Below are 19,826 nucleotides of genomic sequence, written 5' to 3'. Positions count from 1 at the left end.
GTCAAGGCTGTATATTGTCACCCTGCTTGTTTAATTTATATGCAGAGTACATCATGAGAAGTGATGGGCTGGATGAAGCACAAGCTGGAATCAATATTGCAGGGAAAAATATCAGTAACCTCAGTTATGCAGATGACCCCACTTATGGCAGAAAGTGAAGAAGAACTGAAGAGTCTCTTGAAGAAAGTAAAAGAGGAGAGTGAAGCTGGCTTAAAACTCAACATTCAGAAAACTAAGATCATGACATCTGGTCCCATCACTTCATGGCAAACAGATGGGGAAACTGTGGAAAGTGACAGATTTTACTTTTTTGGGGGCTCCAAAATCATTGCAGATGGTGATTGCAGCCATGAAATTAAAAGATGCTTCCTCCTTGGAAGAAAAGTATGACCAACCTAGACAGCATATTAAAAAGCAGAGATATTACTTTGCCAACAAAGGTCCATCTAGTCAAAGTTATGGTTTTTCCAGTAGCCATGTATAGATGTGAGAGTTGGACTATAAAGAAAGCTGAGCACCGAAGGAAGAATTGATGCTTTTGAACTGTGGTGCTGGAGAAGACTCTTGAGAGTCCCTTGGACTGCAAGGAGATCCGACCAAAAGGAAATCAGTCCTGAATATTCATTGGAAGGACTGATGCTAAAGCTGAAACTCCAATATTATGGGCCACCTGATGGGAAGAACTGACTCATCTGAAAAGACCCTGATGCTGGGAAAGATTGAAGGTGGGAGGAGAAGGGGATGACAGAGGATGAGATGGTAGGATGGTATCACCGACTCGATGGACATGAGTTTGAATAAACTCCAGGAGTTGGTGATGGACAGGGAGGCCTGGCGTGCTGCAGTCCACGGGGTCACAAGCAATCAGACACCACTAAGCGACTGAACTGAACTGAGAATTAAAAACACTCAAGATAACATGTCCAGTGTGTCTGGATATATGAGATATTCAATAGATAATAACAATTGCTAATTCTAGTCCCAGCCAGGAAACACAAACTGAGGACATCAGAAATTCTCAAAGACTACCAGTTCACAAAAACACACACATACAGAAACATTTTGGCACACTGGCAAAAATGGAACATTTTGAGCATCAAAAAAAAAAAACCCAAAACAATTGCAATGGACTGCAAGACATCAACTGGGACTACCTGTTCTGACCAAGACGGGATTAAAATATTAAAGTGCCATATAAAACTATAAAACTAAACAAAATGAGACGTTGAGACACCAGACAGCACAAGGCTGTGATCCTTGAAAAAAAGTAATAAGTATGACAGTAGGACAAATGATGCAAGTTTGAAGAGAAATATTTTGTTATAAGGTCCTTTCCTTATTTGTGATGTGGCAAAATAATTAAAAATATACTGTGATAAGTTAAGATGCATATTACAGGGACTTCCCTGGTGGTCCAGTGGTTGAGAATCCATCTGCCAATGCAAGGGACATGGGTTCAAACCCTGGTCCAGAAGATTCCATATGCCACAGGACAACTAAGCCCGGGCCACAAATACTAAGCCTGGGCCACAAATACTAAGCCTAGAGCCTATGAGCTCTAGAGCCCATGAGCTGCAGCTACTAAAATCTGTGCACCCTAGAGCCTGTGCTCACCAGCAAGAGAAGCCTCCGCGATGAGAAGCCTGTCCACCACAGCTAGAGGAGCCCCCACACGCCCAACTAGAGAAAGCCCACGCGGAGCAACCAAGACCCAGTACAGCCAATTAAATAAATGGTTTTTTTTGAAAGATGTATATTACAATCTCTAGATCAACTGCTAAAAAGCTAAAGCAAAAAGTCAATAGAAGAGAGAAACTATTTTTAAAAAAAAAGATTCGAACTAAAAGGAAAGGAAGAGGAAAGAATGGATAGACAAATAGAAAATAACAAAATGGTAGGCTTAAATCCAACAGTGCAGTTACAAAAAATATAAATGAACTAAATCCCCAACTAAGAGACCAAGATTGTCAGAATAGATTAAAAAACAAATTCCAGCTATATACTGTATACAAGAGAAAGACTAGTGTGACAACACCTGAATCTATGGATTCAACTTTATCATAACTAAAAATGAAACAATCAGGTATTATGCATCCACTAAAAGGAAGTACACAGCGCTGCCTACAAACTGACCCTGAATATAAATAAGCCTCAAGAACTATCGGTTTATAAGAATCCAAGAGGTAAGAAAATATGTTCAAAAACAACATGAGGATATAATCAAAGGCAGACAATTCTCCAGACAAGTGACCTGGCTTGTTCCATAAGTAAAAGATGGGGTCGGAGGGAGATTGTTAAAGATGAAAAGGATCTGAGAGTGAGGGAGAAGGCTAAGATGGGCCTTAGCAAAGGGACTGAGCAGCTAACTGGACACATTACCACTCCCTAAAATGCACTGTCCTCTGAAGATTACATTGCCCTAATCTGTTGAACCCAGGCACGGCCATGGGACTTGCTTTAGGCAAAGAAATGAGAAAGAAAAAAGAAGTGGCAAATATCTCTTCTGAAGAGAAGTTGTAGAAGTAACAACATCTCTAGAACACTCCAGAAACAGACTACTCCACTAGGCTAAATCTTAGCCTGAAGAATACGGAGCAAAGTCCCAGCTAACCGCTGATGGCCATATTATAGTACAAGTGAAAAATAAACTTTAGTCATAAACCATTTAAACATGGGGCCATTTCCATGCTAGTATAAGAAAGGCAGAATTCTAAAGATGTCATTGTCAGATTTCCATCCATTGATTACGTATTTAAACACTAATCTAAGAATTGCTATGAAGGGATTTTTTTAGGTGTAATTAAAGCCTCAAATCAGCAGACCTTAAAATTTAGAGAGATTCTCCAGGTAGGGCTGCCCTAAAAGGTAAGCCCTTTAATTGCAGAGATTTTTCTCCAACTGGTAGCAGAAGAGGAGGTCAGAGAGATTTGAAGAGTTAAGAAGGACTCAACATGCCATGACTGATCTAAGTGGGGACAGGGCAAGATGAGAGGAAAGGCAGTGGCTGTGAGGAGTGGACAGCAGCCCTTAGCTTGACAGCGATAAAATGGGGACATCAGATCCACGACCACAAGGAACTGGATTCTGCCAACAACCTGAGGAGCCTCCAGGTTAAGAGCCAAGCCTGGCCAACACCTTCAAAGGGACCTATGAGACACTAAGCAGAGAGCCCCGCCAAGCCTGTCTGGACTTCTGACCTACAGAACTATCCATTAATAAATGAGCGTTGTTTTAAATCCCTAAGTTCATAGTAATTTGTTACACAACTATAGGAAACTGACACACAAGGCTTATGTGAGAAACCTGGCCCTAATTCCCTACCCTAGGCTGTCCGTGTTGCTGTAATGAATAAAACGTAAATTCACAATTTAAGACTTTCCCTAAATCCAGCAAAGGTTTCAGTCATGATGCATTTTTCCTCATCAAAGATTCAAAAAATATATCAGAATTGCCTGATGCTGTAACTGTCAGTGTTTAATAAAAGTGAATGCTCCCCATCTTGAACTCCTTTTTAGTATTTATCAGCCACACACACGGGACACTTAACAAGTACAGCCTCACTGTAAGTGAAGTGAAATGAAATGGAAGTCACTCAGTCGTGTCTGACTCTTTGCCACCCCACGGACTGTTGCCCGTGAGACTCCTCTGCCCATGGGATTCTCCAGGCAAGAACACTGGAGTGGGTTGCCATTCCTTTCTCCAGGGGATCTTCCCCATTCAAAGATTAAACTGCAATCTCCAGTATGCTGGCTAATTCTTTACCCTCTAAGCTACCAGGAAAGCCCAGCCTCACCGCAAAAGTTTCAATAAAAGCTACAGAAAGTTCCTAAAGGATTTATGACTTGGTCTTCCTTATACTTTACTAAAACACACGGCATGGTCCTAACATACATTAGTCATTCTTTAAAAAAAAAAGGATCTGTCAGGTTGATATAAATATTCATGATATTGGCTTAGCCTTGGGTATTCTCAAATAAGCAGGAGTTAGGTTTGAAGTACACAAAAGGAAGTGAAGGAATGAGGCCACCAAGGCAAAAGTGGTCTTACCTTTACATCTGGCACCTGGGCACCAAGGCTGCTGAGTCCCACGATGGAGTAGAAAGCAGACTCCAAACTTGTGAAAGGGCGGTCCAGCGAGGCTTTCAGTCTTTCCACGTCATGCTTGGTGAGGTAGTGAGTGGGCGTCAACGCCTGGGCGCTGGCTATGATTGTCAAGGCCAACAGGAAGACAGTGCTTGAACCTTGGGGGGGAATGATTGTTAAATAAATACACTCCACACTATTCAAAGTTCTGTACACAGTTCCAAAGATGAGGCGCACCAAGGTCTGGGAACCGAATCGTGTGAGGAAGGGTGAGGGAACTGGGAGGCTCCACCCTGGGGAACCGGTGGGCAGTCTTCAACCATCTGAATGACAGCCCCCCCGCAGCCTCTGGGCATCTAAATCGGGGGCTATCATGCCATTCCCGTCTCAGGTATGTTTGTAGCTCCAACGCCTCCTAGGACAAATCCAAACCCGAGTCCTCACGTGGCCTTGCCTGTTTCCCAGTGGGATCTCTTCCCCCACTCTTTCATCTGTGGCTCTCTGCCCTCCTCTCCGTTCCTCTAACGAGTCGTGTTCTTTCCTACCCAGCTTTTTGGCATGTCTTCTCCTGCTTAATGTCAACTTTCAGATTTCAGGTCAAGTATCTCTTCCTTAAGAAGCCCCCCAGCAGCCCTTCTCTGGATGGGGTCCCAGTTCTATGGTGAAACACAAGATGTCTGGGGCCAGGTTTAAATCTCAGCTCTGTCACTTCTTAGCCAGGTGGCCATGGCAGTTACAATGTAACCAGTCTGTGCCTCAGTTTCCTCAAGCGGGATAATACCAGTGTCAACCTCGGGGTTGTTAGAATTACATGCATTATGTCAGAAAATCTTAATTAGTGGCATGTATATAAATAAGGGTTACATAAATGCTAGCTACTCCTTCTTTTACATTATTGTTGTTGTTTCTATATCCATTCAGAGCAACTTGCAATTCTATGCAGTATTTTTTTTTTTCAAACTGAAGGTCAAGTTTAAATTTAATGACTTTGGTATTAACTATACACATACTAGTAAGTGCTAAGACTTAAAATCTTCCGGTTCAGTTGTGACTCCAGACAGGATCCAGAGAGGAGTTCTAAAATTTCTTCTCTGGGTTTTATGGAGACTTTCTTTACCCTCCTGTGTTAGCCTCTTAAGGCACTGCGTCAGCCTTAAAAGGGCACTGGAAAGGGCAATATGCAGTATTTTTTACAACTAAATTTAGTAATGTCTGATTTCTCTGCTAAACTATAAGCTCCACAAGGACAGAGACTGTTGCTTTTATTCATCCCAGTATTTCCAAGCCTTGCACATGGTAGTACTGAATTAATATCTGCTGAATAAATGGGAAAAAAAAATCAGTCCTCATCTATTATGCCGCAGGGGACAGAGGGAAATGTCAGGAGTCAAATATTTCTACTTTTCATTGGAATAAAATCCTTTCAAATGGGCAGCTTCATGAACAGTCTACCTTCCAAGTAACAGTAATCACAAGTTTAACATTTATAATTAATGCTCCTTTGCCTATATCATCTACTTCAGTTTGAACTAGAACCCTTTAAGAAAGGTATTTTACAAATAAGAAAGACAACCAGAACAGCCTAGACACAGCTAATCTTGGACTCAAACCCAGGTCCATCTAAAGAGTTCTCACTCCACTATTTTTGGGAGAATGTTGATGAAGGGATGCCTACATTAGGGATATGAGTGTTTGTGCTACTTAAGCCCTTGTGTGTATTAAATAACCTAAAGAATGTGAAAGCTCTTTAAAAAAACTAGAAAGAGATCTGGAATGTGAATCATCATTCATCAAATGTTTCTGAATAACTACTATGTACCAAAAACTATTTTTGGTGTTAATGCAACATGAAATGGAACAAAAACCCCTAATCTCATGGAACTTACACTCTAGTGGGAAAAGACATGACACAAAATAACTAAGAAACATTATTCATCACCTTAGAAGGTGATGGAGAAAAATACAGAATGTAAGGGATATCTGGGAAGAGCTACAACTTTAAACATGGCAGCCTTGGAAGGCCTAACTAAGAAATAGAGATATTATGTATAAACCTGAGGGAAAAGAAGGAGCAAGTCATGAAGATATCTGGAGGAAAACTATCCCAAGAAGAAAAGCAAATACAAAGACCCTGAATCTGGAATGCAGACAGGGCTTTCTGCACCAGCAAGGAGGACAACATGGCTGGAGAGGATTAAGCAAGGGGTGAGAAGCAGGACAAGGTGACAGACACAGCAGAAGTCAAACCCGGACGACCCTATGGGCACTCTGGCTTTTATTAAGTGAGAAAATTTTAAGCAGAGGAGTGATCTGACTTACATTTTAACAGGAACTTTGTGTTGAGAAGAAACAATACTGTGCTGAGATTAGAGGAGCAAGGATAGAAAGAGACACCTGTCAGGAAACCACAGTCATACCTCAAGAAAAAAGATGGTGGTGGTCTAAACCAGGGGACCAACTGGTTAGAACTCCATTAGCATTGCTGATGAGTGTAAAGAAGTAAAAGAGGGATCCAGATACTAATGCTGAATTCCCAGTGCCTTGAATACGTGCATGTACTCAGTACATTAAGATCTAGTAGCTATGACCAGCATTTTCCCAGTTAGACTGTAAGTTCCTCTAACATAGCATTTGTGCCAGTATCCTGATCTTCCTACCTCATATCAACGATATTAACCATACAACTTTGGGGGCTGTAATCTGAGCACGTAACATGAGCTGGGTATGCCCACACTATGCTAAAGTACTCTGTGTGCATTTAGTCATTAAATCCTCACAATACCCAAGTCTGTGCACTTTACAGACCAAGATACTGAATCACAGAAATAGTTACCTGCCCTAAGACAGGTTAACTAGTTGAGAATCCAACTGCAGGAACTCTATTATCCTCAATCTGTCAATTAATGGAGCAGTGAGCCCACAGATTTATTCATTGTTACCTTGGGCAAGTTATCTGGGCAAGAATCTCTTCCCTGAGATTCCCTCTGTTAAGTGGAAATAATTGTACACATTTCCCAAGTTGCTGTGAGACTACACGAGGTTGCATCCTGCACAGTGTCCTCTCAATACCCGGCAATATAGTTCAGTTTAATGAGTACTTACGGATTGCCGCGCACTGTTCTACACTATGAAGGGAGACGGTCTCATTCAACTCCCATCGTAATTTACGAGACTAACCATTTAACAAATGAGAAACTGAGGGGCAGAGGAGTCAAGTTACTTGCACAGGGTCACTTTACGAAAACGTGGCAGACTGCAAGTTTGTACCCGGAGACATCCTAACTTCAGAACTCACGCTCGTAAACTCTCAAGGAGGTGTGATTTTCTCACCCCTTTCACTGAAGAGGAAACTACGGTCCAAAGAAGGGCGATTTAGCCAAAAGCTCACTCTTAGGCCACCTGGCCCGGAAGCCCGCGAGAGTCAAATGAATGGGTGAAGCCAGACCGCGGGTTCTCCGCGGCTGCGGCCCCCAACTGAGTCTAGGGGGGACCCGTAGCCCGCGCCGCACCCACCTCCACCCTCTCCTCCACTCGCCCGCAGTCCCAACCGTTGGCCAGCCCCCCGTCAGACGCCGGACCCCCAAAGAGCCCGAGCTCATGCCCCTGCCCCGCAGGGGAAGAGGACCCCTCCTGGCTGGCCCTCGAATGGCGAGCACTAGCCTCCCGCGGGCGACAGCCCACTCGCCAAGACACGTGGGCCGCGGGACCCCGTTGTCGAGCCCTGCGCAACGCCTCACCCGGCAGCGCCATTCCTCCCAGCAGGTCCCACCACGGCCCGAGCCGCAGGCGGACTTCCGCTCGGGAAGGTGGCTCCAAGAGGGCGCCAGAGGGGACGCCAGGAACTCGCGGCAGACCCCGTGTGCTGGGATGGGCTCCAGGCACAGGTCAGTCCCCGCAGTTCCGCTGGGCCGGGAGGCGCTCACCAGCCGCACGGTGCTGAGCGCGCACTGCGCCACTGCCCTCGCGTACTGGGCCGCTTCCACCCCCCGCGCCCCGGCCCACTTGGAACCGACCTCCTCGCAACGGTCCCATTCCGGAAGCTACCGGCCGGCGGTTGGACGAGGCCTCGGGGTGGGCCCGAGACGGGGCCTCCTGTGATTGGCCGATCGCACTGTCACTCAGTCGTCTCTCTGCAACCCGGCCGATTTTAAAGGAATGGGAAGGGCCCGGTGGAAAAGGGCCAGCAACATTTGAGCCGTTTGCGGGTTTGTTTTGTTTTTATAAGAAAATTATGGCAGCTTACACTGAAGATTGTTTCGGTTGTTAGTAACTGACCCATAAGTGACTTTTTAACTCATCTGCGTATGTTTGTGTGAGGAGAATGTAAATCCCAATGGAAGTGAATTTATTTATTAATTAGGTAACTCAGATTATTGAGCGTTTACGGGATAGCCAGACAGGGTACTAAGCACTCCGTGTACCTTGTTTCATTCACACCTCATCCCCAGTCTGTGATATATGTACTATTAATATTTCCATTTTATAGAGAAGGAAATTTAAAAATGTGAACCGGGACAGCCTGACTGTAATCTGCTTTTAACTGTTACGAACACAAAGTATTCACAATGCAATATAACTTTTACAATCATTAGTGTCCTGGATATTACCGTCTACTACTGTTCCAAACAAGGAAGAGTCAGTTCTTTCTCTGTTTGGTAGTGTGCTATTGTATGGTATATTAGCCATTAAATATCTGGATATTTTAACTTGAATTTAATTAAAATTAAAAATTCAGTTTGTCGTTTGTTAACCATATTTCAAACATTCAGTGGCCCCATGTGGCTGGTGCAGATGATACTGAACTGCGCACAATTATAGAGCATATAGAACATTTCCCTTGTCACAGAATATTCTATTGGACAGGACTGATCTAGAATATATAAAGAACTCCTCCAACTCAATACTAAGACAACCAGTGGTGTGCTGAAGCCTCATACTGGCTTGTGAGGGTCAACTGTTAAATTTCTCAGGAATTTTAATAAACAGCAAAGTCCTACTGGGATGTTGGCAATTTGATCTCTGGTGCCTTTTTAAAAATTGCCAAATTTGAAATAGTCAAATTGTCTACTCAAAGCTATGGTTTTTCCAGTAGTCATGTATGGATGTGAGAGTTGGATTCTCTCTCAAAGAAAGCTAAGCACTGAAGAATTGATGTTTTTGAACTGTGGTGTTGGAGAAGACTCTTGAGAGCCCCTTGGACTGACTGCAAGGAGATCAAACCAGTCCATCCTAAAGGAAATCAGTCCTGAATATTCATTGACAGTACTGATGCTGAAGCTGAAACTCCAATACTTTGGCCACCTGCTGCCAAGAATTGACTCATTGGAAAAGACCCTGATGCCGGGAAGGATTGAAGAGAGGAGGAGAAGGAGACAGTAGAGGATGAGATGGTTAGATGGCATCACTGGCTCATGGACATGAGTCTGAGCAAGCTCCAGGAGTTGGTGATGTACAGGGAAGCCTGGTGTGCTGCAGTCCATGGGGTTGCAAAGAGTAGGACGCAACTGAGCCACTGAACTGAACTGAAAAGTTCTACTGTATAGCACAGGAAACTGTATTCAGTATCCTATAGTAAACCAATGAAAAAGAATAAGAAAAAGAATATATATGTATTTTCTGTATACATCTATATATTCTTTCACATTGCTGTACACCAGAAACTAACGCAGCGTTGTAAATCAACTCTGCATGCATGCATGCTAAGTCGCTTCAGTCATGTCCAACTCTTTGTGACCCCATCGACTGTAGCCCTCCAGGTTCTTCTGTCCATGGGATTCTCCAGGATAGAGTACTGGAGTGGGCTGCCATGCCCTCCTCCAGGGGATCTTCCTGACCCAGGGATGGAACCCGAGGTTCTTATGCCTCCTGCATTGTCAAGACGGGTTCTTTACCACTAGTGCCAACTGGGAAGCCCATAAATCAACTATACCTAAGTAAAAAATACATAAGTGAAAGGAATTTTGCAAATTGGTTGTTAAATACAGCTATTAGAAGAATTAAATTATATATACTTAAAATGAAAGTGTATTAAAAACAAAATTCATCATTTCCTAATTATTTTCCTTTATCATTGTGCTTTTGTGGTAGCTTGTATCTACTGTATCTGAATGGTGGAAATATTATATCATGCTGTGCTTACTACACATCTCTTCCCAGTAACATTGGTAGCTTGATTTGGCTGCAAATGGAATATTTATACCATAGAGTCAGCAAATGCTACAAACCAGGGCTTGACTTATTGCTTTGTTATTGTGTAAATTTAATGTTGGAGATAATGTTAATTGAGATTAAACTTAAAAATATATCACATCTGTAGATTTTACATTATAAATAGCACAGAAACTTGAAAATATTTGTGTTGTTTTTGAAAATTATTATCTAATTCAGAAAAGAAGTCACTTTTAAAGTTTCAGTCACATGTTGCTGTTTTTCAGTCCCTAAGTCATGTCCCACTCTTTTCAACCTCATGGACTGCAGCACGCCAGGTTCCCCTGTCCTCTATTATCTCCTGGAGTTTGCTTAAATTCATTTCCATTGAGTCAGTGATGCTATCTAACCATCTCACCCTTTTTGCCTCCTGCTCCTTCTGCCTTCAGTCTTTCCCAGCACCAGGGTCTTTTCCAGTGAGTTAGTTCTTCACATCAGGTGGCCAAAGTATCGGAGCTTCAGCTTCAGCATCGGTCCTTCCAATGAATATTCAAGACATTTTAGTAGAAGGATAATGATGATAAAAATATCATTAATAAGTGAATGATAGATGGTACTGTGTGATAAGAAGAAAAAAAAAGTAGGAAAGGGTAAAGGGGGTTGAGAGAGGGGCGGTGTTCTGCCTCAGTCTCTTTTCTCAGTGGAGTAGTATCTCTTACCTATCCATTCACTTGTCATGAGGCTGACAATATGTTAGGTACTGAGGATGAAACCACAGAAATATGTTTCAGGGGCTCCAAAGAGCCCCAGTTCTTTATGTCTCAACACAGAAAGAATTGACTGAGAGGCAATGTTATAGATAAGTGATTTATTAGAATAGGATGCTTGTGAGGTTTACAAGCAGATAGGCAGGAGGGTGCAGGGCTCAGAACTTACTGGCCTACAGTTTTATACTCAAAGGAAATGTGGGGAGGGGGAGAAGATCACCTTCTCCCTCATTCTTTAGTGGACATCAAGCTTCCATCGTCAGCTCTTCCTTCTCCTCCTCTGTATCAGGTGGGGGAGTTTTCTCATCTCTACGTGTTCAAACTGGGACTGTCATGGTACAGTGTAAATGAGCAAAAAGAGGGTAACGAACACCATAAATGGTAAATCATCTCAGGTTTCAGTATAATGTCACCTTATCCCTTTTTTAGTGTGTGCAGAGGAGCATGAAATAGGAATCATTAACTTACTGACCTCATTGAACAGGATGTGCGTCTCATTCCACTATTGTTTTGTTGTGCTTGGGTATACCTCATGCTTCTATTGCACAGGTTTCTGGGGGTGGTTTTTTTGGTTTTTTTTGGCTGTGCTGCATCTTTGCCGCAGGGTGTGAACTTTCTTTAGTTGTTATGCATGGGGTCTCTTCTAGCTGCAGTAAATGGGCTTCTCGTGCTGTGTTGCAAGGGCTTCTCTAGTTGCAACACATATGCTTAGTTGCCCCACAGCATGTAGGAACTTAGTTCCCAGACCAGGGATGGAACCTGCATCCCCTGCATTGGAAGGTGGATTCTTAACCACTGGACCACTAGGAAAGTTCCCTGCTGCACAGTTTTGTTGCTCAGCTTTGTTCTTGGTTTTGTGGTAAAGTAAACCTGCTTTCTTGAGTGACTGTTAACTTATGGGCCTCCCATACTTTTTCCATTACTTATGATTCCTTAGTGGGATTACCTATTTAATCACGTACTCTGTCCCTTTACTCTTCCATATCAAATATGCAACTGTGACCACGTCGACAAGATTTCTTCCCTTGTGGAGTTTATAGTCTGATGGGAGATGGTTAATAAACACACATGAACTTGATAATTGCAGGTAATACTTAAATACTATGCAAGAAATGATCAAATAAATATGAGACTGGGTACTTAATCTGGATTGGTGATCAATAAATGTCTCTCTGAGAAGGAGACATTTAAACTTTCACTTGAGTGTTGAGACAGAAGCAGTCCTGAAAAACTAATTTTTCCAATCCCCTCTTCATTCCTAGGATCTGTAGTCAAGAAGAAGTAGTGATGCCTTGTGCTTCTGACAGTGATTCAGGAAGTGTGGATTTGCAGCTGGGCAACTTAGAGGATATTAAAAAGCAACCAAGTAGCCTTGAACTTACAGGTGAAATGCGGGAAAGATAAAGGAGTGGGGCTGGGAGCAGGGAATCTCTTGTCAAGTCAAGTTTCAGGGTGACCAGCTGTCAACTAGATTTTGACAACGAGTTTGGTCCCTGACTTTAAGACCTTGGAATGTGATTGGCAAAGTGAGATGATATATTATTCTAGGTATATAGAAATCTAAACTTGGTCCTGAAACAGATCACCCTAAAGGCTTGCACAGAGTCTAAGTGCTAGAAGGATTCTGAGAAGGGAGAGTTAGATGTGGATGGTTGCTGGATTGGGTTACAGCGTAGCTATCTTTCATTTATTCTACAAACATTTATTGAGGACCAGTTGCTGGGCATACAGCGATGAACAGGGCCAACGTGATCCCTGCCCTCATAGGATTTACATTGTAGTGCTGAAAATGACCCCCAAAAAGTAAACAGACAACAAACAAAGTAATTACAAGTTGTAGTAAGCACTATGAAAAAGTTGAACAGCTACAGTGTGTTTGAGGAACTGCATTCATTCACTTGTACATTCATTCAACAAATATTTATTGAAGCCCTTTTGTCTCTCAACACTGATCTAGCTGTAGAACAGTGTACTTATAAACAAATGATTGGAGCTCAGTATAATACATGTGATTAAGGGTTGGGGAGGAAGTAATGAGCAGACAGAGGAAGGTTTATTAGCAGCTCAGAGGATACTTAGCCAAAATGGGCAAAGAGGGGATTCAGGAAAGGGATCCTGGAGTTGAGCTGTGATGGATGAGTAGGGATTAGCTAGGCAAAGAGAGAAAGGGAAGGTGGGGAGAGGAAGAAGAAACAGGAAGGCAGAAGGAAAGCCTGTGCAAAGATCATAGGTGAACAGGAACATGGGCTTCCAGTGGACGACAGACATGTGGCAGGACAGTGGGAGAAATGTATAGAAGACAGTAGTCAGGAAACCGCTAAGCGAACAAAAGTAGAGAAACCCTGAGCTGATGGGTGTGTTAGGGAGGAACTAGGAAGGTATTTGCCCATAGGAATAAGGAATTTGATATCAGAAATGGAGGAAGCAAGGATATAAGACGACCTGAATCTAGGAAGGCCCAAAGGGAAACACTGTGTTCCTCACTGGCAATGAAATTATTGTATTTCCTCAATTATAAGATACACATCTTCACATTGTAACATTTCTAATCATGATATATTTATTTTATAATCACTGTAATTGGTATCATAGTGTTCCTTTTTTTCCTGAAAAGTTTGGTTATTAAACAGAATTGGTGTATTTTATAATCTTAAAAAACAAAAACTACATGAAGAGGAAAATGATGCCAGCATAATCCTTGTCACTCGATAAAGAAGGTTGTTATCATCCCCATTTTGGAAATGTAGAAATAGGCCCAGAGAAACTAAGGTTGCATAAAGTCAGAAAGCTAGAAAGAGGCAAAACCAAGATGTGAGCCTAGGCAGACTCTGGAGCCTGTGCTTCTAGAGTATTAGGTTGGCCCAAGAGTTTGTTCAGATGTTTCCATAAGATGGTATGGAAAAACCCAAACGAACTTTTTGGCCAACCTACTATATCTCAGGTCAAGAAGGAGACACCTCAAGCACTTACTCAGCTACCTGCTCCATTTGGAAAGAGATCATCAGCACAAGTGGCCACTATATTTTAAGCTCTAGTCACTGCAGGGTCAAAGACTTTTGGATTTACATAAGAATATCTACCATTTAAGTGCTTACTGTGGGCCACATACTGGGATAAGTCTTCTGTATGTACTACCTCACTCAGTCCCCGACAATAACCCTGTTTTATTGGTGAGGAATCTAAGCTTCTAAGAGACAGGCTAATTTAATAAATGTCATATAGCTAGAAAGTGGAAGAGCCAGGATTCAAACTGAGAAAAATCCATGCTCTTATAACCCGCCCGCCTCAGCTCAGCCTTAAAGGTGTTTGTAGTTTAGGCAACCTTGGAGAACGTTGGAGGCCGTTGGCCCTCGGAGGCCGTTGGAGAAGGAAATGGCAACCCGCTCCAGTATTCGTGCCTGGAGAATCCCTTGGACAGAGGAGCCTGGTGGGCTAGAGTCCATGGGGTCACAAAGAGTCGGACACGGCTGTGCGACTTCACTCACTGGAGCACGTTGGTTTGTAATTGAGAAACTGAGACTCAGGACGGGAGGGACTTGTCCCGGGTTGCAGAGGAAGTAGGAAAGGTGAGAACAGGACCTGTCTATCTTGATGTCCAGGGTTTCTCCCCACTAAACAGTATGACTTCACACAGTACAGAGGCATCATCCAATGTCTTTCTTTCGGTGTTAGACTCGGACATCACGGAAATCCCTGGACTCCCCAGGGAATCCCTCACAGACACCTCCAGACACCTGACCCACCAAGGCCCCCTCGGTGAAGTCGTTGTTGAGCAGCTGATCCAATCCATCCAGGAGTTTTTTAATGGTGAACTAAAGGTAGGCGCAAGCGATCTTCCAAGTCATTCCAATTATTCATCTACCAGATATCTTAAAATTTTTTATATAAAGCATTTATACTATAGGCTATAAAATTGACTTATATGTATACTGTTAACTGAAAAAAAAAGCATAACCTGCAAATGAAGAGTTATGCTTTTTCAGAGGTGTTACTAAGGACTAAAGGGCTTCCCTGGTGGCTCAGATGGTAGAGTCTGCCTGCAATGCGAGAGACCCAGGTTAGATCCCTGCATTGGGAAGATGCCCTAGAGAAGAGAATGGCGACCCACTCTAGTACTCTTACCTGGAGAATTCCATGGACAAAGGAGCCTGGTGGGCTACAGTCCCTGGGCTCACAAAGAGTCAATAGAATTGAGTGACTCACACTAAGGACTGGAATGACAGTCTTTCAGATAGCTCTGAGGGACTGTTGGTAAGGGAGGAGTTAGGATAAAAAGGAGTTTTTGATGGGGAAAAAAACTATGTAGTGAAAGCCCCAAAAGATGGACTGCTAATCACAAAAGCAGACATTTCAAATTAATCATTTTAGTGCGTGTGAGAAGGTGCGGAGCAGCTGCAGTGGCTGATGGCTTGACGGGCACAGCACCGTTTGTTCACTGAAATAGCAGGTGGCATTCTTTATCCACAATACTTTTATGTGTGTTTTTTGTATTTGTAATAAATATATTTACATATTTTTCTGAATTATTTTTATGTTTATAATCATGTTTATAAAAATTTTTAATTTCCTATAAAAACAAAGAAAACTAATAAAAGGAACAGGTTAATCTTCCCTAATCCCCCCAAGATTTAAGTTATCTTAGTTTTCCTCCTAAGATAACTTCTGTTAACATTTTGGTGTATTTATTTGCAGACTTTTTCTTGTGCATACAAATGCATGTAATTATAGAAAAGCACACATCAGAGATAGTGGGGGAGAAAAGAAATTTCTTGGTCAGTAACTATAGATCTGTATTATCCTACTTAATAATGCAGTATTCATTATGTAAGTGAAACATTCATTCTGTGGGAGCATATAACAAAAGAATTTGTCTTGACCTGGGGGTAAAGGAAGGCATTCCTGAGGAAGTAACCTTTCAGCTCAAGTCTAAGGAATGAATAGGAGAAAGTAGAAGTTAAAATTGGAGGTTTGATCTTTGAGTTGGGAGGATCTGCTGGAGGAGGACATGGCAACCCACTCCAGAATCCTTGCCTGGAGAATCCCATGGACAGAGGAGCCTAGCGGGCTACAGTCCATAGGGTTGCAGAGTCGGACACAACTGAAGTGACAGCACACACGCATGCATGTTCCAGAAATAGGAAATGAAACATTTAACAACTTTGTGGCAGAAAGGGTAAGAGAATGTCTGAAACTCAGAGAAGTCTGGCACGTCTAAATCAGTGCCCAAGGTCTCTGTCATTTGTCAACAGACACTTGGGTTATTTCTATGTTCATGTGTGCTCGGTTGTGTCTGACTCCTTTCCACCCTGTGGGCTGCAGCCCACCAGGTTCCTCTGTCCATGGAATTCTCCAGGCAAGAGTACTGGGTGGGTTGCCATTTCCTACTCCAAGGGAGTTTTTCGGCCGAAGGATTGAACTCATGTCTCTTGCATCTCCTGCATAGGCAGGCAGATTCTTTACCACTGTGCCATCTATCTAACTGTGAATAATGCTGCAGTGAATATGGGAGTACAGATACCTCTCTGAGATCCAGTTTTCATTTCCCTTGAATATATGTACACAGGTGTTTGGCGTTTGTGAAAATTCAACAAGTTTTATATTTTCTCTATGTATAATGCCAGTAAAAAAATTTTTTTAAAGACCTAAGGCCAGAGTATTGATCTTCACTTTTGACTTGGACTTTCCTTTATACTTCATGTCAGTAGGGCTTTCTAAAGGACTTCTTTGTAATTAATAAAGGGCTTGGATTGCTGCAGTGAATTCAAGAAAAAAAATAAAAGCCCATTCCCTGCCCTGACCTAAATCCACAGCCAGTCAGGGTAACAGATGAGTAAGAAGGCAACTTTATCACAGTATCACAAATACCACGTTAGCAGTATATACATGTGGTTTATGGATACACTTAGAAGGCTACTTGACCCAACTTCAGGAGAGAATGCATGATCTAAGTCTTAAAGTATATATAGATTTCAGTCAGTAAACAAAAAGTGTAGACAATTGAGAAAGCAGAAAGACCCAAAAGCAAGAAATGGCAGCATGAAACTTAACTGGGCTAAAACTCAGTATGCTACCAGGCAAGGCGGAAAATGAAATGGCAGAGGTTAGCTGCCTTCACTTTGAGAAGGGCCTTGACTTTAATGGGTGCTGTTGAAAAGAGTTTACTGTCAGTAGAGAGTGAGTTACCTGATTAAAATTGCATTTTATGATACGAAACTGGTAATAGCTGGGTGAATAGACTAGGAGGGGACAAAACTGGAGCAGAGTAACCCAATGTAGGCTTGTTCTACTAATCCAGGTGATAGGAAATCAGGCCATTGCTATATATTGCTACTATTGCCACTTGCTATCCAGAGGGCTTATACCAATTTGTACCATCTACATGTAGGGGAAAAAAGACTGGAAGAAATTTTCTCATGATATGTAGAATTATCGGTGTCTTTTGCTTTCTTCTTAATACCTTATTTTTTCAAAGTTTGTATGATAGACATTGCTTTTATAATCAGAAAAGGAAATAATACAAAAGATTTTATTCATCAAATCAGAACTTATATTTTAATAGGAAACAAAGAATCAAAATAATGAATTTTTAATGACATCAGGAGAGCTGGAAGTAACAGCATCAGAGGTCACCTTTAAGAAACTTAATCAGATAGCAATAAACAGGGAGGGCTTCCATGGTGGCTCAGACAGTGAAGAATCTGCCTGCAATGTAGGAGACCTGGGTTGGATTCCTGGGTTGGGAAGATACCCTGGAGGAGGGCATGGCTACCCACTCCAGTATTCTTGCCTGGAGAATCCCCATGGACAGAGGAGCCTGGCAGATCTGTCCATGGGGTTGCAAAGAGTTGGACACGACTGAGCGATTAAGCACACAGCACACAAACAGGGAAGGTAGGTGGAGATGCAGACTAAAGGTGGATAGAGCCATTGTGGAGTACTTAGTAAAATCTAGCTGAGAGGGAAAATGAAGACCCGAACTCAGGCAGGGCCACTGGACAAGGAACTTTATTCCTCTGCAACTTCTTTATTCCTTGTAATAAAATACTAACCTTGGGTTGAATGAGATGTCAGTCATTTAAAACATTCCAAGAAGCTTTTCAAAAGCCTTTTACAATTATCAAGGGAGATGATAATGTAGAATTGTATTTTTATCATTTTCCCACAAACTCAGAGTGAACTTGAGAAGCTGACAGCCCTGAGATCTTTGTCTTCTCTCAGCCGAACTTTACCTTCTGATGAAACCACAGAGTCATTCATTCATAGCCACATAGCAGACATTGTGCATCTGCTAAGTGTAAGTATTATGACCTTATCCCAGATTATTGTGACCCTGCAAATTCTGTGACAACAAAATTTTTATGTTATCAATTCCCTTAACTTCTTTTTCATATCAGTATTTCTGCATAGAGAAGAAATACGAAGGGTACTCCACTAAGATAATCATCCTTGAAAATCAATTAAAAGAGCATTAGGAAGGGAAAAAACAGCATTTAAATAAGCAAGCAGTAGTTTTGAAGCAGATTCTATAATCAAATGCCTAGGTTCAGTGCCACTTCTGCCTCTTTCTAGCTGTGTGACTTTGGGAAAGAACTGCACTTCTCTGTGCCTTAGTATTCTCATCTATAAAATGAGAATAGCTGTATCTGTTGGAGTGGCCAAAAATTTTGTTTGGATTTTTCCATACGATGTTATGAAATTTTTGGCCAACCCAATACCTTACATAGCTACTGAGAGCATTAAATAAAGAAATGCCAGTCACAGAACACAGTACCTAACATGTATTTTACATCTGAGCAACATGATGGTATCCTTTTTATTGTTGTATTTTGTCCTATTTGTATTTAACTCTAGCCACACTCTGCCACTCACTCATTCATTCATTGCCTTATTAAGTACTTGACAGTTCCAGACAGTGTCCTAGGAACTGAGGCCACAAAGATATAATCTCTGTTCCTGCAGCCAATCAAATGTCACAGATACTATAACGAAAGTTTAAATAAGTCTAGTAAGGGCACAGAAGAGTAAGTGAGCGGTCTGTTCCATGTCAAAGGATCCAGATGCACTTAGACAAGCACTTAACTTTAAAAAAAAAATTTTTAGTTGAAGGAAAATTGCTTTACAGAATTTTGTGGTTTTCTGTCACACATCAACAAGAATCAGCCATAGGTACACCCGTAGGTACACAGATTTGTAAGGCTGATTAGATTGATGATTAGTTTTCAGAATTGAAGGCTCACCTGCTGATGGGTTTATTAAGTGGTAGGCATGGTAAAGAATCCCCCTTTCAGTGCAGGAGCCACAGGAGACATGGGTTCAATCTCTGGGTTGAGAAGGTCCCCTGGAGGAGGAGATGGCAACCCACTCCAGTATTCTTGCTTGAGAAATCCCATGGACAGAGGATCCTGGCAGGCTACAGTCCATGGGGAACCAAAGGGCCAAACACAACTGAGTGAGTGAGGCCATAGGCACGCCAGACTATATCAAAGATCTTCTGTACACAGAACACTGTGGTGCTTTGAAAAGAATACAAATTTCCTGACAGGGTTATTCCTTGCCCTTCAAGAGTTTACAGATAGTTTGGAAGTGACCACACCGCATAAGTAGGTTGAGAAAAATTCCAAGTAATACATCAAATAGAACAGAATGATATGATGCAGATTTAAGGGTAAGTGAAGCTTTTTACTTGGCTCTGCTCCATGGAAAGAGGGTTATATGCAGCCACAGGACTCAGCCAAAATGGCATGATTCCACAATCCCACCTCTACAAAAATTGGCAGCAGTGGATTGACACATAGTTCAACCAGTCAGCTCAGAAGATCTACAAGCAAA

The 19,826-nt window shown here is 42.2% G+C and overlaps 2 protein-coding genes and 1 non-coding gene across 6 annotated transcripts in view; 1 reads left to right on the top strand and 2 right to left on the bottom strand.

Moving 5' to 3' along the window:
* Positions 1-8,138, bottom strand: part of RPN2 (ribophorin II) — a 49,914-nt gene extending 41,776 nt beyond the window's left edge. For 2 of the 3 annotated variants that reach the window (XM_065921965.1, XM_065921967.1), the window contains exons 1-2: positions 8,097-8,138; positions 4,048-4,241 (exon numbers count right to left, since the gene is read on the bottom strand). In XM_065921965.1, coding sequence (XP_065778037.1) covers positions 4,048-4,241; positions 8,097-8,115 — 213 coding nt within the window. In that variant the 5' untranslated portion in view covers positions 8,116-8,138. Of the gene's footprint in view, positions 1-4,047; positions 4,242-7,820; positions 7,949-8,096 lie in introns of those variants that run through there. The other variant, XM_065921966.1, reaches the window with a different exon arrangement.
* LOC136162307 (small nucleolar RNA SNORA26) lies at positions 5,127-5,248 on the bottom strand. Its single transcript, XR_010662110.1, has one exon. It is a non-coding gene; the product is annotated as a small nucleolar RNA SNORA26 (small nucleolar RNA).
* The window catches only part of MROH8 (maestro heat like repeat family member 8), a 39,527-nt gene continuing 27,381 nt past the window's right edge, over positions 7,681-19,826 (top strand). For both annotated transcript variants that reach the window (XM_065921969.1, XM_065921968.1), the window contains exons 1-4: positions 7,681-7,967; positions 12,260-12,381; positions 14,670-14,815; positions 18,169-18,291. In XM_065921969.1, coding sequence (XP_065778041.1) covers positions 7,681-7,967; positions 12,260-12,381; positions 14,670-14,815; positions 18,169-18,291 — 678 coding nt within the window. The remainder of the gene's footprint in view (positions 7,968-12,259; positions 12,382-14,669; positions 14,816-18,168; positions 18,292-19,826) is intronic.

The sequence above is a fragment of the Muntiacus reevesi genome, chromosome 2, assembly GCF_963930625.1.
Source record: "Muntiacus reevesi chromosome 2, mMunRee1.1, whole genome shotgun sequence".
Taxonomy (NCBI): Eukaryota; Metazoa; Chordata; class Mammalia; order Artiodactyla; family Cervidae; genus Muntiacus; species Muntiacus reevesi.
Note: the sequence above shows the minus strand (reverse complement) of the source record. Positions and strands in the feature narration are given on the sequence as shown.